Genomic DNA, 23,833 nt, shown 5'->3' with positions numbered 1-23,833 from the left:
ACATGTTTTGTTAGATTACACTTAAGTGTTTCATTTTTATGAGGTGCTGATGTAAATGGTATTGTGTTTTTAATTTCAGATTCCACTTATTCATTGCTGGTATGTTGGAAGACAGTTGACTTTTGGGTATTAACCTGGTATCTTGCAACCTTGCTAAAATTGCTTTTTGTAGCCATTTTTTATTTGATATATAAAAAACATTTCTCATTAAACATTCTTTTATTTTTTTTAATTTAAGGACTTATTTTTTTATTATTAACTTGGAAGTATTTTTGATACCAGTTTTTATTATTTTTTTAATGTTTATTTATTTATTTGGTTGCACTGGGTCTTAGTTGCAGCAGGTGGGCTCCTAAGTTGTGGCATGCAAACTCTTAGTTGCAGCATGCATTTTGGATCTAGTTCCCTGACCATTGATCGAACCTGGGCCCCCTGCATTGGGAGCACAGAGTCTTATCCACTGTGCCACCAGGGAAGTCCCTAAACATTCTTTTAAAATGTGATTTTTTTCCCCATTAATGGCTGTAGAATTACTTATATAACAAATACTGAATGCCTTCTTGTGTTGGTACTGGCAGTATATTGATGAATGGAATGTAAGACTTCATGCCTGATCCAGGAGTTTACAGCTTTGGGGAATTAATAGGTAGTTTCATTACAGTGTGAAAAGTGCTTGGGTAGTGCACACATAGGAAGGGTCTCTAATCCAGTCTTTGAGCAGAGATGAAGAGGGCTCATAGTTAAGAGTCCTAAAGGATAAATTGGAATTAATCAGGCAAAGGAAAATGCATAAAGGCATTCCCAGCACTGTATAGGGGAAAGTTTGTTCAGAGGCCTAGAGGAAAAGAGAACATGGCTTGCTTGGGAAACTGCGGTACTACTCACCATTTTAGTGGTGTATGAAGAGAGTGTGTTCCATTTTGTGGATGTGACATAACTTATTTATCTAGTACCTTCTTATGGATATTCAAATTTCCTTTTTTTGTCTTACTATAAGTAATATTGGCATGATTACTTTTATACATAATTCTTTGAGTATATCTTTGGTAATTCCTTAGGGTAAATTCCCAGAAGTGGAATTTCTGGATTAAACAAATAATTTTGGTAGCCATGTACATCCTTGTTGATACCATATCTTGTGTAGTGTTTTGTGAGATTACTTTGAATAAGAGTGCTTACTGCCGTCCATTGCAGAAGCATGATGTGTGCATGTAATGTTCTTGCCTTTTTTATCTGTCTCACCTGTTCCTGGTGGAAATAATATTGAGCAAAAGTTTGGAAACCTGGTTCTAGTCTCATGATTTATATATTTAAAATATCCCACTGTTTTAAAAGGAAACTGAACTGCAAATGTGTTCTTTTAATTGCCAGGATTTTATTCATTCATTCAAAAATATTCTTTAGTGATTATAATGTATCTGGCTTTGTGGTCGAAGCTGCTTACAGAGTGGTGAAGAAAATAAGAATGATTGCTACCCTCATGCAATTTATGGATTAATGGAATAGAAAAAAAGCAACATGCTCGATGTATGTCTGTGAATAATTATGTTTCTTTTGATTTTGAAACTACTATCTAAATTGAGTTTAAGGCTTTGTAATCATTATCTAATCTATAGTTTTATCAAAATTGATACAATATATGCTCAGGTTTACACCATGTAATTTAAATCTTAAATATTTTTCAGAAGCCTTTTGTGATGGAAAACAAAATGTTACCAGCTGTTGAATTTGTTTCCTAAGGCTTTTTACAGGCTTATTCTCTTATATTTTTAAAGATGTCATGATTGTAGTGATGATATACTTGGAGGTGATTCTAATCTGACTTATGATTAAATCATTTTTGTTTTGGGTATTTTTCAGGTTAATACTGCTGAATATGAGACGATCGGCAGCACCAAGTCAGTTTCAAGGGAATCCCTTCAAAAAGCCAAAATTTATACCGCCAGCAAGAAGTAATCCAAGTCCTAATGAAGAGGTTACAAAGCTGAATTCAGATATAAAATTATTTGAGGTAAAAAAACAAAACACACACACAAAAAAACAAAACAAAACAAAACAAAACAGTAAAGGAAGTATAATCTAGAGAAGCATGTATTTTTTTTAAAAAGTGCCATTTAAACAGGTAATAATACTTAATGCCTATAGGAATTTTCAGTATCTCTGATAAATTCTTCTAAAAACCTTAGAAATAATGACTAAATATATATATTTTAAAGGAACGACATAAAATAAACTTGGGTTAGGTCTGTAAAATAAACTTTTGGTAACAGTGAAAAATACCTCTGCAAGGGAAGGGGTGGAGATTCTTGTTAAAAAAAAAAAGTTGTTCTGATCAGTGTTCTTTTTAAAGGTACCACATAAATAAGTGAAAACTTTAAATAAGGCAATTTAAAGAGAAAACATATAAATAATGCTTTATATCACTGTTCTGGACACTTCCTTTCATTTATACTTGTAAAAAGTAAGTGCTCGAAACAGTCTTTTTTTTTTTAACAAATCTACATTATTTATTTATTTGTTTGTTTATTTATTTGGCTGCTTCAGGTTCTAGTTGCGGCACGTGGGATCTTCTTTGTGGCCCGTGGGGTCCTTTGCTGCGGTGAGCAGGCGTCTCTCTAGTTGCGGCGTGAGGGCTCCAGGGTGCACAGGCCCAGTAGTTGTGGCACGTGGGCCCAGTTACCCCGCGGCATGTGGGATCCCAGTTCCCCAACCAGGGATCGAACCCACACCCCCTGCATTGGAAGGCAGACTCCCAGCCACTGGACCACCAGGGAAGTCCCGAAGCAGTCTTTTTTTTTTTTTTTTAATTTTATTATTTTTTATAAATTTGTTTATTTTTGACTGCATTGGGTCTTCGTTGCTGTGTGCGGGCTTTCTCTAGTTGTGGCGAGCAGGGGCTCCTCTTCATTGTGGTGTGCAGTCTTCTCATTGCGGTGGCTTCTCTTGTTGCGGAGTGCGGGCTCTAGGCACACAGGCTTCAGTAGTTGTGGCTCACGGGCTCTAGAGCGCAGGCTCAGTAGTTGTGGCGCAGGGGCTTAGTTGCTCCACGGCATGTGGGATCTTCCCAGACCAGGGATCGAACCTGTGTCTTCTGCATTGGTAGGTGGATTCTTAACCACTCTGCCACCAGGGAAGCCCCCGAAGCAGTCTTAATATATATTCTTTACTACTAAGATGAAGGATTGTTTTAGTCTTAGGTATATGGAAGTTATATAAAGGTTATATAGAGCATATATAAAATGGGCAATCCACACTTCTGCTACTCTACAGTTCTCTGATTCATTTATGTTATGGAGATTAAAGTCTACTAATATTCTATTTTTTTTATTATTGTAAGATATATATAACATAAAATTTGCCATTTTACCATTTTTAAGCATGCAGGTAAGTGGCATTAATTTCATTCACACTGTTGTGCAAAAATCACCACTGTGTTCAAAACTTTTTCATTACTCTAAACAGAAACTTTGTAACCATTAGGCAATAATTCCCTATTCTCCCCTCCGGTCATCACTATTCTACTTTCTGTCTCCATGGATTTGATTACCCTAGGTACCTCATAAATGGAATCATAAATATTTGCCCTGTTGTCTCTGGCTTATTTCATTTAGCCTGACGTTTTCAGGATCATTCATGTTGTAGCAGGTATCAGAACATCAGTGCTTTGTATGGTTAAGTAATATTCAGTTGTATGTATATACCGTATTTTGTTTATTCACTCATTTATTGATAGATACTTGAGTTGTTTCCACTTTTTGGCTATTATGAATAATGCTCATGTGAACACTGGCATACAAGTTTCTGTTTGGGTACCTGTTTTCAGTTCTCTTGTGTATATACTTAGGAGTGGAATTGCTAGATCATATGGTGATTCTGTGTTTAGTTTTTGAGGAACTACCAAATTGTTTCCATAGCTACTGAACCATTTTACATTCCCACCAACAATGTATGAGGGTTCCAGTTTCTCCACATCCTCAGCAACACTGGTTATTTTCTGTTTTCATTTCTGTTGTTTTGTTTTGTTTTTTTTTGATATGGCCATTCTTTTTGGTGTGAAGTGGTATTTCATTGTGGTCTTGATTTGCATTTTCCTAATGACTAGTAATGCTGAGCATCTTTTCATGTGCTTATTGACCATTTGCTTATCTTCTTTGGAGAAATATCTGTTCACGTCCTTGGCTTTTAACTGGTGTTTTGTCTTTTTGTTGTTGAAAACATCTATTGATTTTTGACTGTGTTTTTTGGCCTGCATCTGTTTATTTTATCCTACACTCCTTTAGAATTCTGGCCACAATGTAAGGAGAAAACTATGTAAGCATAGTTTTTAATTTTAAATAAGGTTTCTTTTTGTACAAGCAGCTTTATTTAAATACAATTCACATACCTGTAATCTACCTACTACAATTCAGTTGTCTTTAGTATGTTCAGAGTTGTGCAGTGCTCACCAAAACCAATTTTAGAACATTTTTATCATTCCAGAAAGAGACCTCATACACATCAGCCCATCCAAATCCCCCAGCCCTTAGCAACCACTAATCTACTTTCTGTTTCTATATATTTACCTATTGTGAACATTTCATGTAAATGGAATCACACACGTGGCCTTCTGTGACTCACTTTTTTCAGTTAGCATAGTGTTTTTCAAAAGGCTCATCCACATTGTAGCATGTATCAGTAATTTATTTCTTTTTATTGCTGAATGTATTAGTTTTCTATTACTGCTGTAACAGATTACCAGAAATTTAGTGACTTAAAACAATGCAAATGTGGGACTTCCCTGGTGGTTCAGTGGTTAAGAATCTGCCTTCCAATGCAAGAGACGTGGGTTCGATCCCTGGTCAGGGAACTAAGATCCCACATGCTGCGGGGCAACTAAGCTCACGCACCACAACTACTGAGCCTGTGCTCTCTTGAACCCACGCACCACAACTAGAGAGAAGCCCACGTGCTGCAACGAAGAGCCTGTGCACCACAACGAAAGATTCCATGTGCCGCAACTAAGAACCGATGCAGCCAAATAAATAAATATTAAAAAAAAGGAAAACAATGCAAATGTATTATCTTACAAATCTGTAGGTCAGAAGCCCAACGTGGGTCTCACTGGGCTAAGATCAAGGTGTTGGCAGGGTTGCATTTATTTCTGGAGATTTTAAGAATGTTTCCTTTGCATTTTCTATGTTCTACAGACCACCTACATTCCTTTGCTCATGGTCCCCTTCCTATGTTTTCAAAAGGGGCAATGGCAGTTTGAGTTCTTATATTGCCATCTTTTTTTTTTTTTTTTAATCAGTCATCAATTTTATACACATCACTGTATACATGTCAATCCCAATCGCCCAATTCAGCACACCACCATCCCCACCCCACTGCAGTTTTCCCCCCTTGGTGTCCATACGTTTGTTCTCTACATCTGTGTCTCAACTTCTGCCCTGCAACCTGGTTCATCTGTACCATTTTTCTAGGTTCCACATACATGTGTTAATATACAATATTTGTTTTTCTCTTTCTGACTTACTTCACTCTATATGACAGTCTCTAGATCCATCCATGTCTCAACAAATGACTCAATTTCGTTCCTTTTTATGGCTGAGTAATATTCCATTGTATATATGTACCACATCTCTTTATCCATTCATCTGTTGATGGGCATTTAGGTTGCTTCCATGACCTGGCTATTGTAAATAGTGCTGCAATGAACATTGGGGTGCATGTGTCTTTTTGAATTGTGGTTTTCTCTGGGTATATGCCCAGTAGTGGGATTGCTGGATCATATGGTAATTCTATTTTTAGTTTTTTAAGGAACCTCCATATTGTTCTCCATAGTGGCTGTATCAATTTACATTCCCACCAACAGTGCAAGAGGGTTCCCTTTTCTCCACACCCTCTCCAGCATTTGTTGTTTGTAGATTTTCTGATGATGCCCATTCTAACTGATGTAAGGTGATACCTCATTGTAGTTATGATTTGCATTTCTCTAATAATTAGTGATGTTGAGCATCTTTTCATGTGCTTCTTGGCCATCTGTATGTCTTCTTTGGAGAAATGTCTATTTAGGTCTTCTGCCCATTTTTGGATTGGGTTGTTTGTTTCTTTAATATTGAGCTACATGAGCTGTTTATACGTTTTGGAGATTAATCCTTTGTCCATTGATTTGTTTGCAAATATTTTCTCCCATTCTGAGGGTTGTCTTTTCGTCTTGTTTATGGTTTCCTTTGCTGTGCAAAAGCTTTGAAGTTTCATTAGGTCCCATTTGTTTATTTTTGTTTTTATTTCCATTACTCTAGAAGGTGCATCAAAAAAGATCTTGCTGTGATTTATGTCAAAGAGTGTTCTTCCTATGTTTTCCTCTAAGAGTTTTATAGTGTCCAGTCTTACATTTAGGTCTCTAATCCATTTGGAGTTTATTTTTGTGTATGGTGTTAGGGAGTATTCTAATTTCATTCTTTTACATGTAGCTGTCCAATTTTCCCAGCACCACTTATTGAAGAGACTGTCTTTTCTCCATTGTATATCTTTTTATCCTTTGTCATAGATTAGTTGACCATAGGTGCGTGGGTTTACTTCTGGGCTTTCTATCTTGTTCCATTGATCTATGTTTCTGTTTTTGTGCCAGTACCATATTGTCTTGATTACTGTAGCTTTGTAGTATAGTCTGAAGTCAGGGAGTCTGATTCCTCCAGCTCCGTTTTTTTCCCTCAAGACTGCTTTGGCTATTCGGGGTCTTTTGTGTCTCCATACAAATTTTAAGATGATTTGTTCTAGTTCCGTAAAAAATGCCATTGGTAATTTGATAGGGATTGCATTGAATCTGTAGATTGCTTTGGGTAATAGAGTCATTTTCACAATATTGATTCTTCCAATCCAAGAACATGGTATATCTCTCCATCTGTTGGTATCATCTTTAATTTCTTTCATCAGTGCCTTATAGTTTTCTGCATACAGGTCTTTTGTCTCCCTAGGTAGGTTTATTCCTAGGTAGTTTATTCTTTTTGTTGCAATGGTAAATGGGAGTGTTTCCTTAACTTCTCTTTCAGATTTTTCATCATTAGTGTATAGGAATGCAAGAGAGTTCCGTGCATTAATTTTGTATCCTGCAACTTTACCAAATTCATTAATTAGCTCTAGTAGTTTTCTGGTGGCAGTTTTAGGATTTTCTATGTATAGTATCATGTCATCTGCAAACAGTGACAGTTTTATTTCTTCTTTTCCAATTTGTATTCCTTTTATTTCTTTTTCTTCTCTGATTGCCATGGCTAGGACTTCCAAAACTATGTTGAATAATAGTGGTGAGAGTGGACATCCTTATCTCGTTCCTGAGCTTAGAGGAAATGCTTTCAGTTTTTCACTGTTGAGAATGATGTTTGCTGTGGGTTTGTCATATATGGCCTTTATTATGTTGAGGTAGGTTCCCTCTATGCCCACTTTCTGGGGAGATTTTATCATAAATGGGTGTTGAATTTTGTCAAAAGCTTTTTCTGCATCTATTGAGATGATCATATGGTTTTTATTCTTCAATTTGTTAATATGGTGTATCACATTGATTGATTTGCGTATATTGAAGAATCCTTGCATCCCTGGGATAAATCCCACTTGATCGTGGTGTATGATCCTTTTAATGTGTTGTTGGATTCTTTTTGCTAGTATTTTGTTGAGGATTTTTGCATCTATATTCATCAGTGATATTGGTCTGTAATTTTTTTTTTTGTAGTGTCTTTGTCTGGTTTTGGTATCAGGGTGATGGTGGCCTCATAGAATGAGTTTGGGAGTGTTCCTTCCTCTGCAATTTTTTGGAAGAGTTTGAGAAGGATGGGTGTTAGCTCTTCTCTAAATGTTTGATAGAATTCACCTGTGAAGCTATCTGGTCCCGGACTTTTGTTTGTTGGAAGATTTTTAATCACAGTTTCAATTTCATTACTTGTGATTGGTCTGTTCATATTTTCTGTTTCTTCCTGGTTCAGTCTTGGAAGGTTATACCTTTCTAAGAATTTGTCCATTTCTTCCAGGTTGTCCATTTTATTGGCATAAAGTTGCTTGTAGTAGTCTCTTAGGATGCTTTGTATTTCTGCGGTGTCTGTTGTAACTTCTCCTTTTTCATTTCTGATTTTATTGATTTGAGTCCTCTCCCTCTTTTTCTTGATGAGTGTGGCTAATGGCTTATCAATTTTGTTTGTATTCTCAAAGAACCAGCTTTTAGTTTTATTGATCTTTGCTATTGTTTTCTTTGTTTCTATTTCATTTATTTCTGCTCTGATCTTTATAATTTCTTTCCTTCTGCTAATTTTGGGTTTTGTTTGTTCTTCTTTCTCTAGTTTCTTTAGGTGTAAGGTTAGATTGTTTACTTGAGATTTTTCTTGTTTCTTTAGGTAGGCTTGTATAGCTATAAACTTCCCTCTTAGAACTGCTTTTGCTGCATCCCATAGGTTTTGGGTCATCGTGTTTTCATTGTCATTTGTCTGTAGGTATTTTTTGATTTCCTCTTTGATTTCTTCAGTGATCTCTTGGTTATTTAGTAACGTAGTGTTTAGCCTCCATGTGTTTGTGTTTTTTACGTTTTTTTCCCTGTAATTCATTTCTAATCTCAGCGTTGTGGTCAGAAAAGATGCTTGATATGATTTCAATTTTCTTAAATTTACTGAGTCTTGATTTGTGACCCAAGATGTGATCTATCCTGGAGAATATTCCGTGCACACTTGAGAAGAAAGTGTAATCTGCTGTTTTTGGATGGAATGTCCTATAAATATCAATTAAATCTATCTGGTCTATTGTGTCATTTAAAGCTTGTGTTTCCTTATTAATTTTCATTTTGGATGATCTGTCCATTGGTGTAAGTGAGGTGTTAAAGTCCCCCACTATTATTGTGTTACTGTCGATTTCCTCTTTTATAGCTGTTAGCAGTTGCCTTATGTATTGAGGTGCTCCTATGTTGGGTGCATATATATTTATAATTGTTATATCATCTTCTTGGATTGATCCCTTGATTATTATGTAGTGTCCTTCCTTGTCTCTTGTAACATTCTTTATTTTAAAGTCTGTTTTATCTGATATGAGTATAGCTATTCCAGCTTTCTTTTGATTTCCATTTGCATGGAATATCTTTTTCCATCCCCTCACTTTCGGTCTGTATGTGTCCCTAGGTCTAAAGTGGGTCTCTTGTAGACAGCATATATATGGGTCTCGTTTTTGTATCCATTCAGCAAGCCTGTGTCTTTTGGTTGGAGCATTTAATCCATTCACGTTTAAGGTAATTATCGATATGTGTGTTCCTATGACCATTTTCTTAATTGTTTTGGGTTTGTTTTTGTAGGTCCTTTTCTTCTCTTGTGTTTCCCACTTCGAGAAGTTCCTTTAGCATTTGTTGTAGAGCTGGTTTGGTGGTGCTGAATTCTCTTAGCTTTTGCTTGTCTGTAAAGCTTTTGATTTCTCCATCAAATCTAAATGAGATCCTTGCCGGGTAGAGTAATCTTGGTTGTAGGTTCTTCCCTTTCATCACTTTAAGTATATCATGCCACTCCCTTCTGGCTTGTAGAGTTTCTGCTGAGAAATGAGCTGTTAACCTTATGGGAGTTCCCTTGTATGTTATTTGTCGTTTTTCCCTTGCTGCTTTCAATAGTTTTTCTTTGTCTTTAATTTTTGCCAATTTGATTACTATGTCTCGGCATGTTTCTCCTTGGGTTTATCCTGTATGGGACTCGCTGCACTTCCTTGACTTGGGTGGCTATTTCGTTTCCCATGTTAGGGAAGTTTTCGACTATAATCTCTTCAAATATTTTCTCTGGTCCTTTCTCTCTCTCTTCTCCTTCTGGGACCCCTATAATGCGAATGTTGTTGTGTTTAATGTTGTCCCAGAGGTCTCTCAGGCTGTCTTCATTTCTTTTCATTCTTTTTTCTTTATTCTGTTCTGCAGCAGTGAATTCCACCATTCTGTCTTCCAGGTCACTTATCCGTTCTTCTGCCTCAGTTATTCTGCTATTGATTCCTTCTAGTGTAGTTTTCATTTCAATTATTGTATTGGTCATCTCTGTTTGTTTGTTCTTTAATTCTTCTAGGTCTTTGTTAAACATTTCTTGCCTCTTTTCGATCTTTGCCTCCATTCTTATTCCGAGGTCCTGGATCATCTTCACTATCATTATTCTGAATTCTTTTTCTGGAAGGTTGCCTATCTCCACTTCATTTAGTTGTTTTTCTGGGGTTTTTTCTTGTTCCTTCATCTAGTATATAGCCTTCTGCCTTTTCATCTTGTCTATCTTTCTGTGAATGTCTATTGCCATCTTTTTGGTTCTCTGAAACTGGAACTCATTTGGTTAGATTGGGCCTGCCTGGATAATTCAGGTCAATCTCTCTATTTCAAGGTCCTTAACCTTAATTGCATCTGCAAAGTGTCTTCTGCCACATAAGGTAACATATCCACAGGTTCTGAGAATTAGGGTGTGGACACCTTCGGGAGGCATTATTCTGCTTGCCACACTGAATAATATTTCATTTTATTAATATACCATATTTTATTATTCCATCTGTCGGTTGATGGGTGTTTGGCTTGTTTCCATTTTTAAAATTTTTTAGGTATTATGAATAATGCTGATGAATATTAGTGTATAAATTGTTGTGTAGACGTATGTTTTCATTTCTCTTGGGTGCATTCCTAGGAGTGGAATTGCTGGATCATATGATAATTCTGTGGTTAACCTTTTAATAAACTGCCAGACTCTTTTCCAAGGTGGCTGTACTGTTTCATTCCCACCATTAATGTATGATGGTTTCAGTCCTCCACATCCTTGTCAACACTTATTATTATCTATTTGATTATAAACCATACTGTGGATGAAGTAGTATCTCATTTGGGGTTATGGTTTACGTTTCCTTGATGGCTGATGTCATTGAGCATCTTTATATGTGCTTATCAGCCATGTGAATATCTTCTTTGGAGAACTGTCTATTCAGATCCTTTGTCCTTTTTTTAAGTTGGTTTATTTGCTTTTTATTATAGAGTTGTAAGTGTTCTTTGTATATTCTAAACATAGGTCCCTTATCAGATATATGATTTGCAAATATTTTCACCCATTCTGTTTTTGCCTTTCACTTTCTTGATGGTTTCGTTTGTAGCACAAAAGTTTAAAATTTTGATGAAGTCCAGTTTATATGTTTTTTTATTTTGGTGTTGGTAGTACTTGTGATTTTAGTGTTATATCTAAGAAGGTCATGAAGATTTACTATATTTTCTTCTAAGAGTTTTATAGTTTTAGTTCTTACATTTCAGCCTATGACCCATTTTGAATTAGTTTTAACGTATGGTGTGAGGTAGGAATCCAATTTTATCTTTTTTCATGTAGATATCTAATTGTTCCAGGACCATTTGTTGAAAAGACTGTTTTTTCCGCCATTGAATCGTCTTGACACCCTTGACTTTAGGTTTATTTTCTGATGGAGTTTCTAATGACGAATTCCAAACCCAAAATGCTGATTTATTCTTTTCCTGTTATAATTAATATCAAGAAACTAAATAGTTGTCTTTAAAAACTAATGAAGTAGGCATTTTTTGAAATTATACAGCTGCTTTAAGCAAGGCAACATGCGAAGCGTAAAAGTATTAAGCTTAGCAGTCAATTTTAGTGTCCCGTTACTTTGTTTATTCCATTCTTAAATTTTTTTTCTTGAATTATTTCTCATCTTAGACTGGATTAATCCAGACTGAGAAAGTATTGTTTTGGTGACTTCAGGGGTTTTATACTTGAGTGGTCTGATAAATACAAAATCTGGAACAAATTGAGCATCAAAATAAATATACTAATGGATAATAACCCACTGAATAATGTGGGTTATTGTAGGTGTCTGAATCCATACTAATACAACTAAATAAATAAGTGGGGAGGAGTGTAAGCTCTTTCTCAGAGTGGAATGCTAAATCATAAAAATAAAGTAATGTAATGATGGTGTTGGAAAATATTAATGGATTCCAAAACAAGTGGGTGAATGTTTGATCAGGAAATAGGATATTTGAATAGACTCAAGCATCTCCTTACAACATACTTTAAAAAATTACAGATAGAAAAATACTAGCTTTGCGGGAATACCTGGTAGATACCACTTTAATCAAGTGAATGCCTCCTGTAATGGGACAAATTGATATTATGTGCCCTTGGTATGATGAACTGTGATATTCCTGTCCAAAATGCATAACCTGAAACTCATCATTAGGAAACAGACAATCCAGATAGAGGAGCATTCTACAAAATAACTGGCCTGTAGTCTTCAAAAGTGTCAAAAATCACAAAAGATGAATAAAGGTTGAGGAACTGTTCTAGATTAAAGGAGACTAAAGAAACTTGTTGAGTAAATGTATTGTGTGATCTGGGATTGGATCCTGGCTCAGGGAAGAAACTATCAAAACACATTGTTGGGATAAGCGACCCCATTTGAATATGAACTGTGGATTGGGTAATAGTATTATACTACCAATGTTAAATTCTTGGTTTTGATAATTTTACTGTGATTATGTAAGAGAGTGTCTTTGCTCTTTGCAAACACACTTTGTAGTATTTAGAGGTAAAGAAACACAGTGTGTCCAGCTTACTTTCAAATGTGTACACACACACACACACACACACACACACACACACGGAGAGATAGAGGGAAAGTAAAAGGAGCAAAATGTAAACAAATGGTGAATTTGGGTAAAGGGTATATGAGACTTCTTGTATTATTTCTGGATTGTTTCTATAAGTTTAAAATTATATCAAAATAAAATGTTGCCAAAAATAAAATTTAGGCCTTCATTAGTTTATTGTCATGACTTACTTTATTTTTTATTTATTTTTTGGGATCAGCAGTAATCTTTTTTTAATTTTTTAAAAAAAATTTTAATAGATCTTTATTGGAATATAATTGCTTCACAACACTGTGTTAGTTTCTGTTGCACAACAAAGCGAATCAGCCGTATGCATACACATGTCCCCACATCCCCTCCCTCTTGAGCCTCCCTCCCATCCTCCCTATCCCACTCTAGGTCGTCGCAAAGCACCGAGCTGATCTCCCTGTGCTTTGCTGCTGCTTCCCACCAGCCAACTATTTTACATTCGGTAGTGTATATATGTCGATACTACTCTCACTTTGCCCCAGCTTCGCCCTCCCACCCCATGACATCAAGTCCATTCTCTATGTGTACCTCTTTATTCCTGCCCTGCAACTAGGTTCATCAGTACCATTTTTTTTTTAATTCCATACATATGCATTAGCATACGGTATTTGTTTTTCTCTTTCTGACTTCATTCTGTATGACAGACTCTAGATCCATCCACCTCACTACAAATAACTCAATTTCTTTTCTTTTTATGGCTGAGTAATCTTCCACTGTATATATAGGTACGACGTCGTCTTTATCCATTCATCTGTCAATGGACATCTAGGTAGGTTCCATGTCCTGGCTATTGTAAATAATGCTGCAGTGAACATTGTGGTGCATGTCTCTTTTTGAATTATGGTTTTCTCAGGGTATATACCCAGTAGTGGGATTGCTGGGTCATATGGTAGTTCTATTTTTAGTTTTTTAAGGAATGTCCATACTGTTTCCGTAGTGGTTGTATCAATTTACATTCCCACCAATAGTGTAGGAGGGTTCCCTTTTCACCACACCCTTTCCAGCATTTATTGTTTCTAGCTTTTTTGATAATGGCCATTCTGATGGGCGTGAGGTGATACCTCATTGTAGTTTTGATTTGCATTTCTCTAATAATTAGTGATGTTGAGCATCTTTTCATGTGCCTCTTGGCCATTTGTATGTCTTCCTTGGTGAAATGTCTATTTAGGTCTTCCACCCATTTTTTAACTGGATTGTTTGTTTTCTTGATATTAAGCTCCATGAGCTGTTTGTATATTTGGAGATTAATCCTTTGTCTGTTGTTTCATTTGCAAATATTTTCTCCCTTTCTGAGGGTTGTCTTTTTGTCTTGTTTATGGTTTCCTTTGCTGTGCAAAAGCTTTTAAGTTTGATTAAGTCCCATTTGTTTATTTTTGTTTTTATTTCTGTTACTCTAGGAGGTGGGTTAAATAAGATCTTGCTGTGATTTATGTCAAAGAGTGTTTTTCCTTGTTTTCGTCTAAAAGTTTTATACTGCCTGGTCTTACATTTAAGTCTTTAATCCATTTGGAGTTTATTTTTGTGTATGGTGTTAGGTAGTGTTCTAATTTCATTCTTTTACATGTAGCTGTCCGGTTTTCCCAGCACCACTTATTGAAGAGGCTGTCTTTTCTCCATTGTATGTTCTTGCATCCTTCGTCATAAATTAGGTGCCCATATGTACCTGGGTTTATCTCTGGGCATTCTATCCTGTACCATTGATCTATATTTCTGCTTTTTGCCAGTACCATACTGACTTGATTACTGTAGCTTTGTGGTATAGTTTGAAGTTGGGGAGCCTGATTCCTCCAACTCCGTTTTTCTTTCTGAAGATTGCTTTGGCTATTCGGGGTCTTTTGTGTTTCCATACAAATTGTAAGATTTTTTGTTCTAATTCTGTGAAGAATGCGGTTGGTAGTTTGATAGGGATTGCACTGAATCTGTAGCTTGCTTTGGGTAGGATAGTTATTTTCACAATATTGATTCTTCCAATCCAAGAACATGGTATATTTCTCCACCTGTTTATGTCATCTTTAACTTCTTTCATCAGTGTTTTATAGTTTTCTGAGTACAAGTCTTTCGCCTCCTTAGGCAGGTTTAGTCCTAGGTATTTTGTTCTTTTTGTTGCAATGGTAAATGGGATTGTTTCCTTAATTTCTTTTTCTGATTTTTCGTTGTTGGTGTATAGGAATGCAAGAGATTTCTTTGCATTAATTTGGTATCCTGCAACCTTACCAAATTCATTGATTAGTTCTAGTAGTTTTCTGGTCACATCTTTAGGATTTTCTATGTATAGTGTCATGTCATCTGCAAACAGTGACAGTTTTACTTTTTCCTTTCAAATTTGGATTCCTTTTATTTCTTTTTCTTCTTAGATTGCTGTAGCTAGGACTTCCAAGCTATGTTGAATAATAGTGGCGAGAATGGACATACTGGTCTTCTTCCTGATCTGAGAGGAAATGCTTTCAGTTTTTCACCATTGAGAATGATGTTAGCTATGGGTTTGTTGTATATGGCCTTTATTATGTTGAGGTATGTTCCCTCTATGGCCACTTTCTGGAGAGTTTTTATCATAAATCGGTGTTGAATTTTGTCAAAAGCTTTTCCTGCATCTATTGAGATGATCATATGGTTTTTATTCTTCAGTTTGTTAATGTGGTGTATCACATTGATTGATTTGCGTATATTGAAGAATCCTTGCATCCCTAGATAAATCCCACTTGATCATGGTGTATGATCCTTTTAATGTGCTGTTGGATTCTGTTTGCTAGTATTTTGTTGAGGATTTTTGCATCTATGTTCATCAGTGATATTGGCCTGTAGTTTTCTTTTTTTTGTGGCATCTTTGTCTGGTTTTGGTATCAGGGTGGCTTCGTTGAATGAATTTGGGAGTTTCTCCCTCTGCAATTTTTTGGAAGAGTTTAAGGAGGATCGGTGTTAGCTCTTCTCTAAATGTTTGATAGAATTCACCTGTGAAGCCATCTGGTCCTGGACTTTTGTTTGTTGGAAGATTTTTAATCACAGTTTAAATTTCATTACTTGTGATGGGTCTGTTTATATTTTCTAATTTTTCTTGGTTCAGTCTTGGAAAATTGTACCTTTCCAAGAATTTGTCCATTTTTTCTTGGTTGTCCATTTTACTGGCATATAGTTGTTTGTAGTAGTCTCTTATAATCCTTTGTATTTCTGCAGTGTCAGTTGTGATTTCTCCGTTTTCATTTCTAATTTTATTGACTTGCATTCTCTCCCTTTTTTTCTTGATGAGTCTGGCTAAAGGTTTATCAATTTTATCTTCTCAAAGAATCAACTTTTAGTTTTATTGATCTTTGCTATTGTTTTCTTCGTTTCTATTTCATTTATTTCTGTTCTAATCTTTATGATTTCTTTCCTTCTACTGTCTTTGGGTTTTCTTTGTTCTTCCTTCTCTAGTTGCTTTAGGTGTAAGGTTACATTGTTTATTTGAGATTTTTCTTGTTTCTTGAGGTGAGATTGAATTGCTATAATCTTCCCTCTTAGAACTGCTTTGGCTGCATCCCATAGGTTTTGGGTCATCGTGTTTTTGTTGTCATTTGTTTCTATGTATTTTTGATTTCCTCTTTGATTTCTTCAGTTATCTCTTGGTTATTTAGTAGCGCACTGTTTAGCCTCCATGTATTTGTGTTTTTTACAGTTTTTTCCCTGTAATTGATTTCTAATCTCATAGCATTGTGGTCAGAAAAGATGCTTAATACGATTTCAATTTTCTTAAATTTTCCGAGGCTTGATTTGTGACCCAAGATGTGATCTATCCTGGAGAATGTTCCATGTACACTTGAGAGGAAAGTGTATTCTGCCACTTTTGGGTGGAATGTTCTATAATTATCTATTAGATCTATCTGGTCTATTGTGTCATTTAAAGCTTCTGTTTCCTTATTTATTTTCTGTTTGGATCATTTGTCCATTGGTGTATGTGGGGTGTTAATGTCCCCTACTATTATTGTGTTCTGTCAATTTCTCCTTTCATGGTTGTTAGTATTTGCCTTATGTATTAAAGTGCTCCTATGTTGGGTGCATAAACATTTATAATTGTTACATCTTCTTCTTAGATTGATCCTTTGATCATTATGTAGGGTCCCTGCTTATCTCCTGTAACAGTCTTTATTTTAAAGTCTATTTTATCTGATATGAGTATTGCTACTCCAGCTTGCTTTTGATTTCTATTTGCATGGAATATCATTTTCCATCCCTTCAGTTTCAGTCTGTATGTGTCCCTAGGTCTGAAGTGGGTCTCTTGTAGACAGCATATATATGGGTCTTGTTTTTGTATCCATTCGGCCAGTCTGTGTCTTTTGGTTGGGGCATTTAATCCATTTACCTTCAGGGTTATTATTGATATATATGTGGCTATTACCATTTTCTTAATTGTTTTGGATTTGTTTTTGTGGGTGTTTTTCTTTTCTTGTGTTTCCCACTTAGAAAAGTTTCTTTAGTGTTTGTTTTAAAGCTGGTTTGGTGGTGCTTAATTCTCTTTGCTTTTGTTTGTCTGAAAAGCTTTTGACTTCTCCATCGAATCTGAATGAGATCTTTGCTGGGGAGAGTAATCTTGGTTGTAGATTTTTCTCTTTCATCACTTTAAGTATATCCTGCCATTCCCTTCTGGCCTGCAGAGTTTCCACTGAAAAATTAGCTGGTAACCTTATGGGGATTCCTTTGTATGTTATTTTTTGGTTTTTTCCTTGCTACTTTTAATATTTTTTCTTTGAATTTAATTTTTGTTAGTTTGATTAATATGTCTCTTGGTGTGTTTTTCGTAAGGTTTATCCTGTATGGGACTCTCTGTGCTTCCTGGACTCAGGTGACTATTTCCTTTCCCACATTAGGGAAGTTTTCGACTATAATCTCTTCAAATATTTTCTTAGACCCTTTCTTTTTCTCTTCTTCTTCTGGGACCCCTATAATTCAAATGTTGGTGCATTAAGTGTTGTCTGAGAGGTTTCTGATATTGTCTTCAATTCTTTTCATTCTTTTTCTTTATTCTGCTCCTTGGCAGTTATTTCCACCAGTTTGTCTTCCTGCTCACTTATTTGTTCTTCTGCCTCCATTATTCTGTTATTGCTTCCTTCTAGTGTATTTTTTATTTCAGTTATTGTGTTGTTCATCTCTCTTTGTTTGTTCTTTAGTTCTTCTAGATCTTTGTTAAACATTTCTTGTATTTTCTCAATCCATGCTTCCATTCTATTTCTGAGATTCTGGATCACCTTTACTGTCATTACTCTGAATTCTTTTTCAGGTAGATGGCCTATTTCCTCTTCATTTATTTGGTCTTGTAGGTTTTTACCTTGCTCCTTCATCTGTGACATACTTTTTTGCCATCTCTCTCTTTTTTTTTTTAATGAGTGGGATTGTGTTCCTGTTTTACTCGTTGTCTGGCCTGAGGCTTCCAACACTGGAGTTTGTAGGCTGTTGGGTGGAGCTGGGTATTGGTGCTGAGATGAGGAACTCTGTGAGACCTCACTCCAATGAATATTCCCTGGGGTCAGAGGTTCTCTGTTAGTCCAGCGGTTCAGACTCGGAGCTCCCACCGCAGGAGCTTCCTCCGACCCCAGGCTCATGAATCAAGATCCCGCAATCCGTGTGTAGTGGCAAAAAAAAAAAAAAGAAAAATAACAAAGTAGAAAATAAAATTAGACTAGGAGACTAACAGATATGTTAGAAAGAATATAAAAATAAAAATATAGATGAATCAACAAGCAGAAGGTACATCAGTACCACAATAGTAAAAAAGAGGAGGAGGGAAAGGAAAAAAAAAAATGGGTGGGGGAGGCCTTGGCTGTGGAGAGCAGGGCCTAAGCAAGGGCGAAGTTTGGGTGGTGGGCCTGGCCAATGATCAGGACCCACAGGGCTGGAAAAGGCCCTGGGGGTGCAGATTAGGCTCAAGGAACAGAAGGGGCCCAGTTGTGCCCCCCACCCCGGTCTCAGAGGGCAGGGAACCTCACCTGGGAGCCCAGCAGGCTTCCTGGGGTTGAGTGGGTGGGGCAAACGCCCTCCTCTCCCCTCCTGCTCCTCTGGTCTGGGGTCTGGGAGGGCCCTTCCTGCCTGCCTCTCCTGATCTCCCTAGTCTTCCTCCTATGCCCCAGGACCAATGTGGCCAGTGGGGGCGGGGGGGAGGAGGGGAGAATGGGGGGCCTTGGAGGGCAGGGGACCGGCTTGGGAGCTCAGCAGGCTCCCCTGCCCAAGAGGGCCAGACGATCGCCCTCTGCTCCTCACCCGCTCTTCCCGGAGAGTCCCTCCTACCTGCCTCTCCTGATCTCCCTGGCCTCAGAGGCGCTGATCTTGTCTGGCCTCCACTTCTTCCCCCTTGGTACCCCTCCGTCCTACCGGTTCACCTTGGGGTTCCTCCCGTCTCCTTGGGAGTCAGAATTCCCCACCAGTGGCCGGCAGGTGCCCTAGTTGTGGGGAGACGCTAACTCTGCATCTTCCCACGCCGCCATCTTGACTCCTCCCTCACCTGACTTACTTTAAAATCTTATCAGATAGGTTTTTGAATGTCTCTGAAATTTATTATAATGAATATTTGTAGAGATATGACGACTGTGTCTGTTATTGTGAGTTGTTATTTAAAAAACATTTCAAACATACTGTGGTAGGCAGAAAAATGGTCTTCCAAAAATGTCCATGTCCTAATCCCTGGAACCTGTGAATATGTTACCTCACGTGGCAAAAGGGACTTTGACTAAGTGATTAATGTTAAGGACCTTGAGATGGGGTGGGGGGTGGTCATCCTGGCTTATCCAGATGTGCCCAATATAATCACAGAGGTCCTTAAAAGTAGAAGAGGGAGGCAGACGAGAGGGTTAGAGAAAGAGATGTGATTAAGGAAGCAGGGGCAGAGAGATGCAGAGGAACTGGCTTTGAAGTAGAAGAATGGGGCCACAAGCCAAGGAATGTGGGTAGCTTTTAGAAGTTTGAAAAGTCAAGGAAATGTTTTCTCCCTTAGAACCTCCTGAAAGAAATGCTGCCCTGCTGATTACCTTGATTTTAGCCCGCTAAGAGCCAAGTGAGAGTGCAACTTACAAAATTATAAAATAAATTTGTGTTGTTTTAAGCCACTAAGTTTGTCGTAATTTGTTACAGCAGCAACAGAAAGCTAATATGTATACAAAAATAGAGAAAAGAGTGTATGAAGAACCCCTGTGTACCCATCACCCAGCTTGAACAATTGTCAGTTTATGACCCATCTTGCTTCATTTTTACCTCTCCAGCTCCCTCCCCCCTTCTTCCCCTCTCATTATTTTGATTCAGATTCCAGGAATATCTTTTCATTTGTAAATATTTTAGTATTTGCCTTTAAAACATAAGGTACTGTTAAAACAACAACAGCAATACAGTGCAGGTATCATCACACTTAAATTAACAATATTTAAGTGTTTCTTTTAATATTGAGAAATTTAGCAAGAAAAAAAGCAGTTGACTGAGAATGGCATATTGTGACTTGTTTAAAACCTCATTTGATATGTTGCTTAAAATACACTATAATTGTAAGCATAATTTTCATTCTGTGATGTCTTTCAGCTTTTAAAATGAAATAAAACTAGCTTAAAAAACAAACAATAAAAATTATAATTTTTATTTTTAAATATTATCCATTTAGGTATGAGAAACTAGTAGCTCACATTTTAAATTAGGAATCTATTATGTAAAAATAGGGGAAATTAAGTTTAATATCAGCATAAAATACATATTTTGTTCTTTTAGGTTGCTGCAAATAAGAATACTTTTCTGCAGTCACAAAATGATCCCAGAATATGCAGTTTTAATCTGCCTACTGAAGAAAGTTCTAGAGGAATTAATCATGAGGATAATTACAGGGAAAAATATTGCTTGGAAGCATCTGCAAAGACAACATCAGACCCACATCATACAGGTAAGACTGTTCAGGTTTATACTTGACCAGTCTTATTACAGTATTATTTAAATTGATTATTTACAAGAATGAATATGTTATATTTGAAAATAGTTGATGTAATATCACTAGATCGCTGGCAATTCAGATTTTTTGTTGTCGTAATTTATCTTTAATGATGGATTAATAACCACATCATTCAAATCTTGCATTTTGTAATAGGCATATGTCTAAGGTTATTCATTGTAAACTTATTGGTCAAATAATGGTCTTTACCTCAAGTACCAAAATAAATTGTGTTTAAAGATTTTTTTTTAAATTTACTTATTTTGACTTATTTATTTTTGGTTGTGTTGGGTCTTCGTTGCTGCGTGCGGGCTTTCTCTAGTTGCGGTGAGTGGGGGCTACTGTTTGTTGCGATGAACAGGCTTCTCATTGCGGGGGCTTCTCTTGTTGCGGAGCACGGGCTCTAGGCGTGTGGGCTTCAGTAGTTGTGGCACGTGGACTCAGTAGTTGTGGTGCATGGGCTTAATTGCTCCGTGGCATGTGAGATCTTCCCGGACCAGGGCTTGAACCAGGCCCCCTGTATTGGCAGGTGGATTCTTAACCACTGAGCCACAAGGGAAGTCCTAAAGATTTGATTTTTAAAAAAGTTTTAAAATGCATTAACAGCACTAAAAGGAGAGGTGAACTTTAAATGAGTAAAACTGTTGATTCATTTTAGTCCATTGGAGTAACTTCAAATCAGTTAGATTTGAATTATGAAAGTATATAATTGCAGGAAAACCAAGCATTTAACAAGTTGAATTGAGTTAAAATAATGACTGTGGTTCTTTTTGCATCTGTAAGAGATTAATATTTTTCAGGTAATTAAAAAAATTATCTAGGATGTTCATGGATGTTTATTTGGCCTGTGAAAGGCACCATTAAGACTACATTTTTCTAAATAACATTTTATTTTTTGGTTGAATAAAGAGTGTCAGGGAGAGAGCCTCATTTGCTGGTCTATAGAATATAGCTGCTATTTTAAGATACCAGTGCAAATCAACAAAGTGCCTTAAGTGCTTAACCCTTTTGAAGGAAGTTTTTGAGCTTTGTGATAATTAATAAATTTTACATATAAATGGATTCATTTCTTGTTGGGCAGAAGGGACTTCTGATTTTTCCCAACTGGCCAGGATCCTTAGTACCATTTACGTGCTCTCAAATTTGTAACAAATGTCAGGATGAAGTTGAGAAGGACTTCTGGTGGTATCAATTTAGGGAGATCCCTAGAGACAGCTCTGGGTATGGCAGTTTAGCTGCTGCCCTGTTTCACTGATTTGCTCTCTCTTTATTACTTTCCTCCTTACCTCCCTCCTTTTCTCTTTTCTTCCATCTTCGTTAGGTGAATATCCTATTTTCCCAGGCTTTTTTCTCTACTGTCAAGCCTGTGATGGATAATGATCCATCTATGCCTGTTTCTTTTCTATCTTGGTAGCTAATCTCTTCACCAGAGAATGATATTTAGACTCTAGAATATAATACATTTCATGTTACTGATTTGGGGCTTTTTTTGCATTCTACTATAGTTTCTTATTCTGTTCCCTGTTAAATATGAGAAGGGAGTTAAGAGTTAAAATAAATTGAAGAGGGAGTTAATTTACTCAACCTTTAATCCCTTAATCCCTTCTCTTTTTTAGTACATTCACTGGACTGTGGAACGTGTGCGAACTTCCTGATACCCTCCTGCCTCTCATTTAGAGAGAGAGGTTAACTGGGGAAAAGAGCGTTGTGAGAAACAGCTTGCTTTCTATGGTGATTGCTGGAGAGGAATGTTGTGTATAGAAAAGTATGGAGATGAAAGACCTGTATAGTATATATTCACCTTTTGACATTCTTTTAATTCCAGGTCTAATCCACCTTGAAGTCAGGTCCAAGCCTGCATGTCCCAGTTAAAATATGTCCTCATTTCCTGTTACCTTTTTATTTTGAAAAATTTCCTACATATAGAGAGGTTGAAAGAATAATCCAGTTATCATCATAAATTCAATAGTTGTTAACGTTCTGCCTCATTTGTCCCTTCCCACCCAGCCCCGCCCCGTGTATGCAATTTTTTTTTTCTGGACCATTTGAAAATAAGTTGCAGATATCATGCCACTTCACCTCTAAATACTTCAGCATGTTTATCTTAAAATAAATGTTTACTTCTATATAACCACATTATTATACCAAACAAGATTAACAGTAATTCATAATATTTAATATCTAGTTCATCAGGAAAACCATTTTTACTTAAGCTAGTTTAAGTTTGGTTTCTTAACAACCAAAAGAGCCCTAATAAGTACATTTTCACTCTGTTGAACTTTACTGCGCACTTCAAGTCTCATCAAGTCTGTTGAGGTCATACTGGATTAGGGTGGACCCTAAATCTGTTGCAGGAAGGGGGACCCCTTCCAAGGGCCCGAGAGTGGGCTCTTGTCTAACACTCGGAAATGAAATGTCCGAGGAGACACACGTGCTGACAAAGCAAGAGACTTTAGTGGGAAGGGGCACCCGCGTGGAGAGCAGGAGGGAAAGGGAACCCAGGAGGACTGCTCTGCCACGTGGCTCACAGTCCCGGGTTTTATGGTGATGAGATTAGTTTCTGGGTTAGTCTCTGGCCAATCATTCTGACTCAGGGTCCTTCCTGGTGGTGCACGCATGGCTCAGCCAAGAAGGAGTCCAGCGAGGAGGATTCTGGGAGGTTGGTAGGCCATACGGGCTGGCATCTCCTTTTGACTTTTCCCGAATTCTTCCGGTTGGTGGTGGCTTGTTAGTTCCATGTTCCTTACCAGGACCTCCTTTTGTAAAACTGCTCATGCAGATGGTTACTGTGGTGCCTGGCCAGGGTGGGCAGTTTCGGTCAGTGGTTCCCCTAACAAATCCAGGGGCTGGTTATGAGGAGAGAGACATAGAAATACAGAGGGAAAAAGGCCTTGTGACAGTGGAGACAGAGATCAGAGTAATCCAGCTGCAAGCCTAGGAGCACCAAGGATTGCTGGCAACCACCAGAAGCTAGAAAGAGGCACGGAAGGATTCTCCCACAGATCCTTCAGAGAGAGCATGGCCCTGCTGACGTCTTGATTTTGAACTTCTGGTCTCCAGATTGTGAGACAATAAATTCTGTTGTCTTAAGTGTTTGCGGTACTTTGTTATAGCAGTCCTTGGAAATTAATAAAGGGAGCCCTAGACCTTCTGATACTCACGGCTATACTTACATTCTTTAGAAAAACAAAGAAATTTTTTCATTCTTTCTGATTCCTTTTCATTGTGATGAAGTGTAAGATGAGACCATTAATTCTCCCTCAGGCTGTTCAGCT

General features: G+C 37.1%; 1 protein-coding gene across 1 annotated transcript in view; it reads left to right on the top strand.

The window, feature by feature from the left end:
• The first annotated feature begins 1,876 nt into the window (after positions 1-1,876).
• RAD54B (RAD54 homolog B) overlaps positions 1,877-23,833 on the top strand; it is a 95,371-nt gene continuing 73,414 nt past the window's right edge. Inside the window, exons 1-2 of the mRNA XM_061171828.1 lie at positions 1,877-2,011; positions 20,345-20,513. Coding sequence (XP_061027811.1) covers positions 1,877-2,011; positions 20,345-20,513 — 304 coding nt within the window. The remainder of the gene's footprint in view (positions 2,012-20,344; positions 20,514-23,833) is intronic.

This window comes from Eubalaena glacialis, chromosome 17 (assembly GCF_028564815.1).
Source record: "Eubalaena glacialis isolate mEubGla1 chromosome 17, mEubGla1.1.hap2.+ XY, whole genome shotgun sequence".
Taxonomy (NCBI): domain Eukaryota; kingdom Metazoa; phylum Chordata; class Mammalia; order Artiodactyla; family Balaenidae; genus Eubalaena; species Eubalaena glacialis.
The sequence above is the reverse complement of the archived record's forward strand: the minus strand, read 5'-3'. Positions and strand labels throughout refer to the sequence as shown.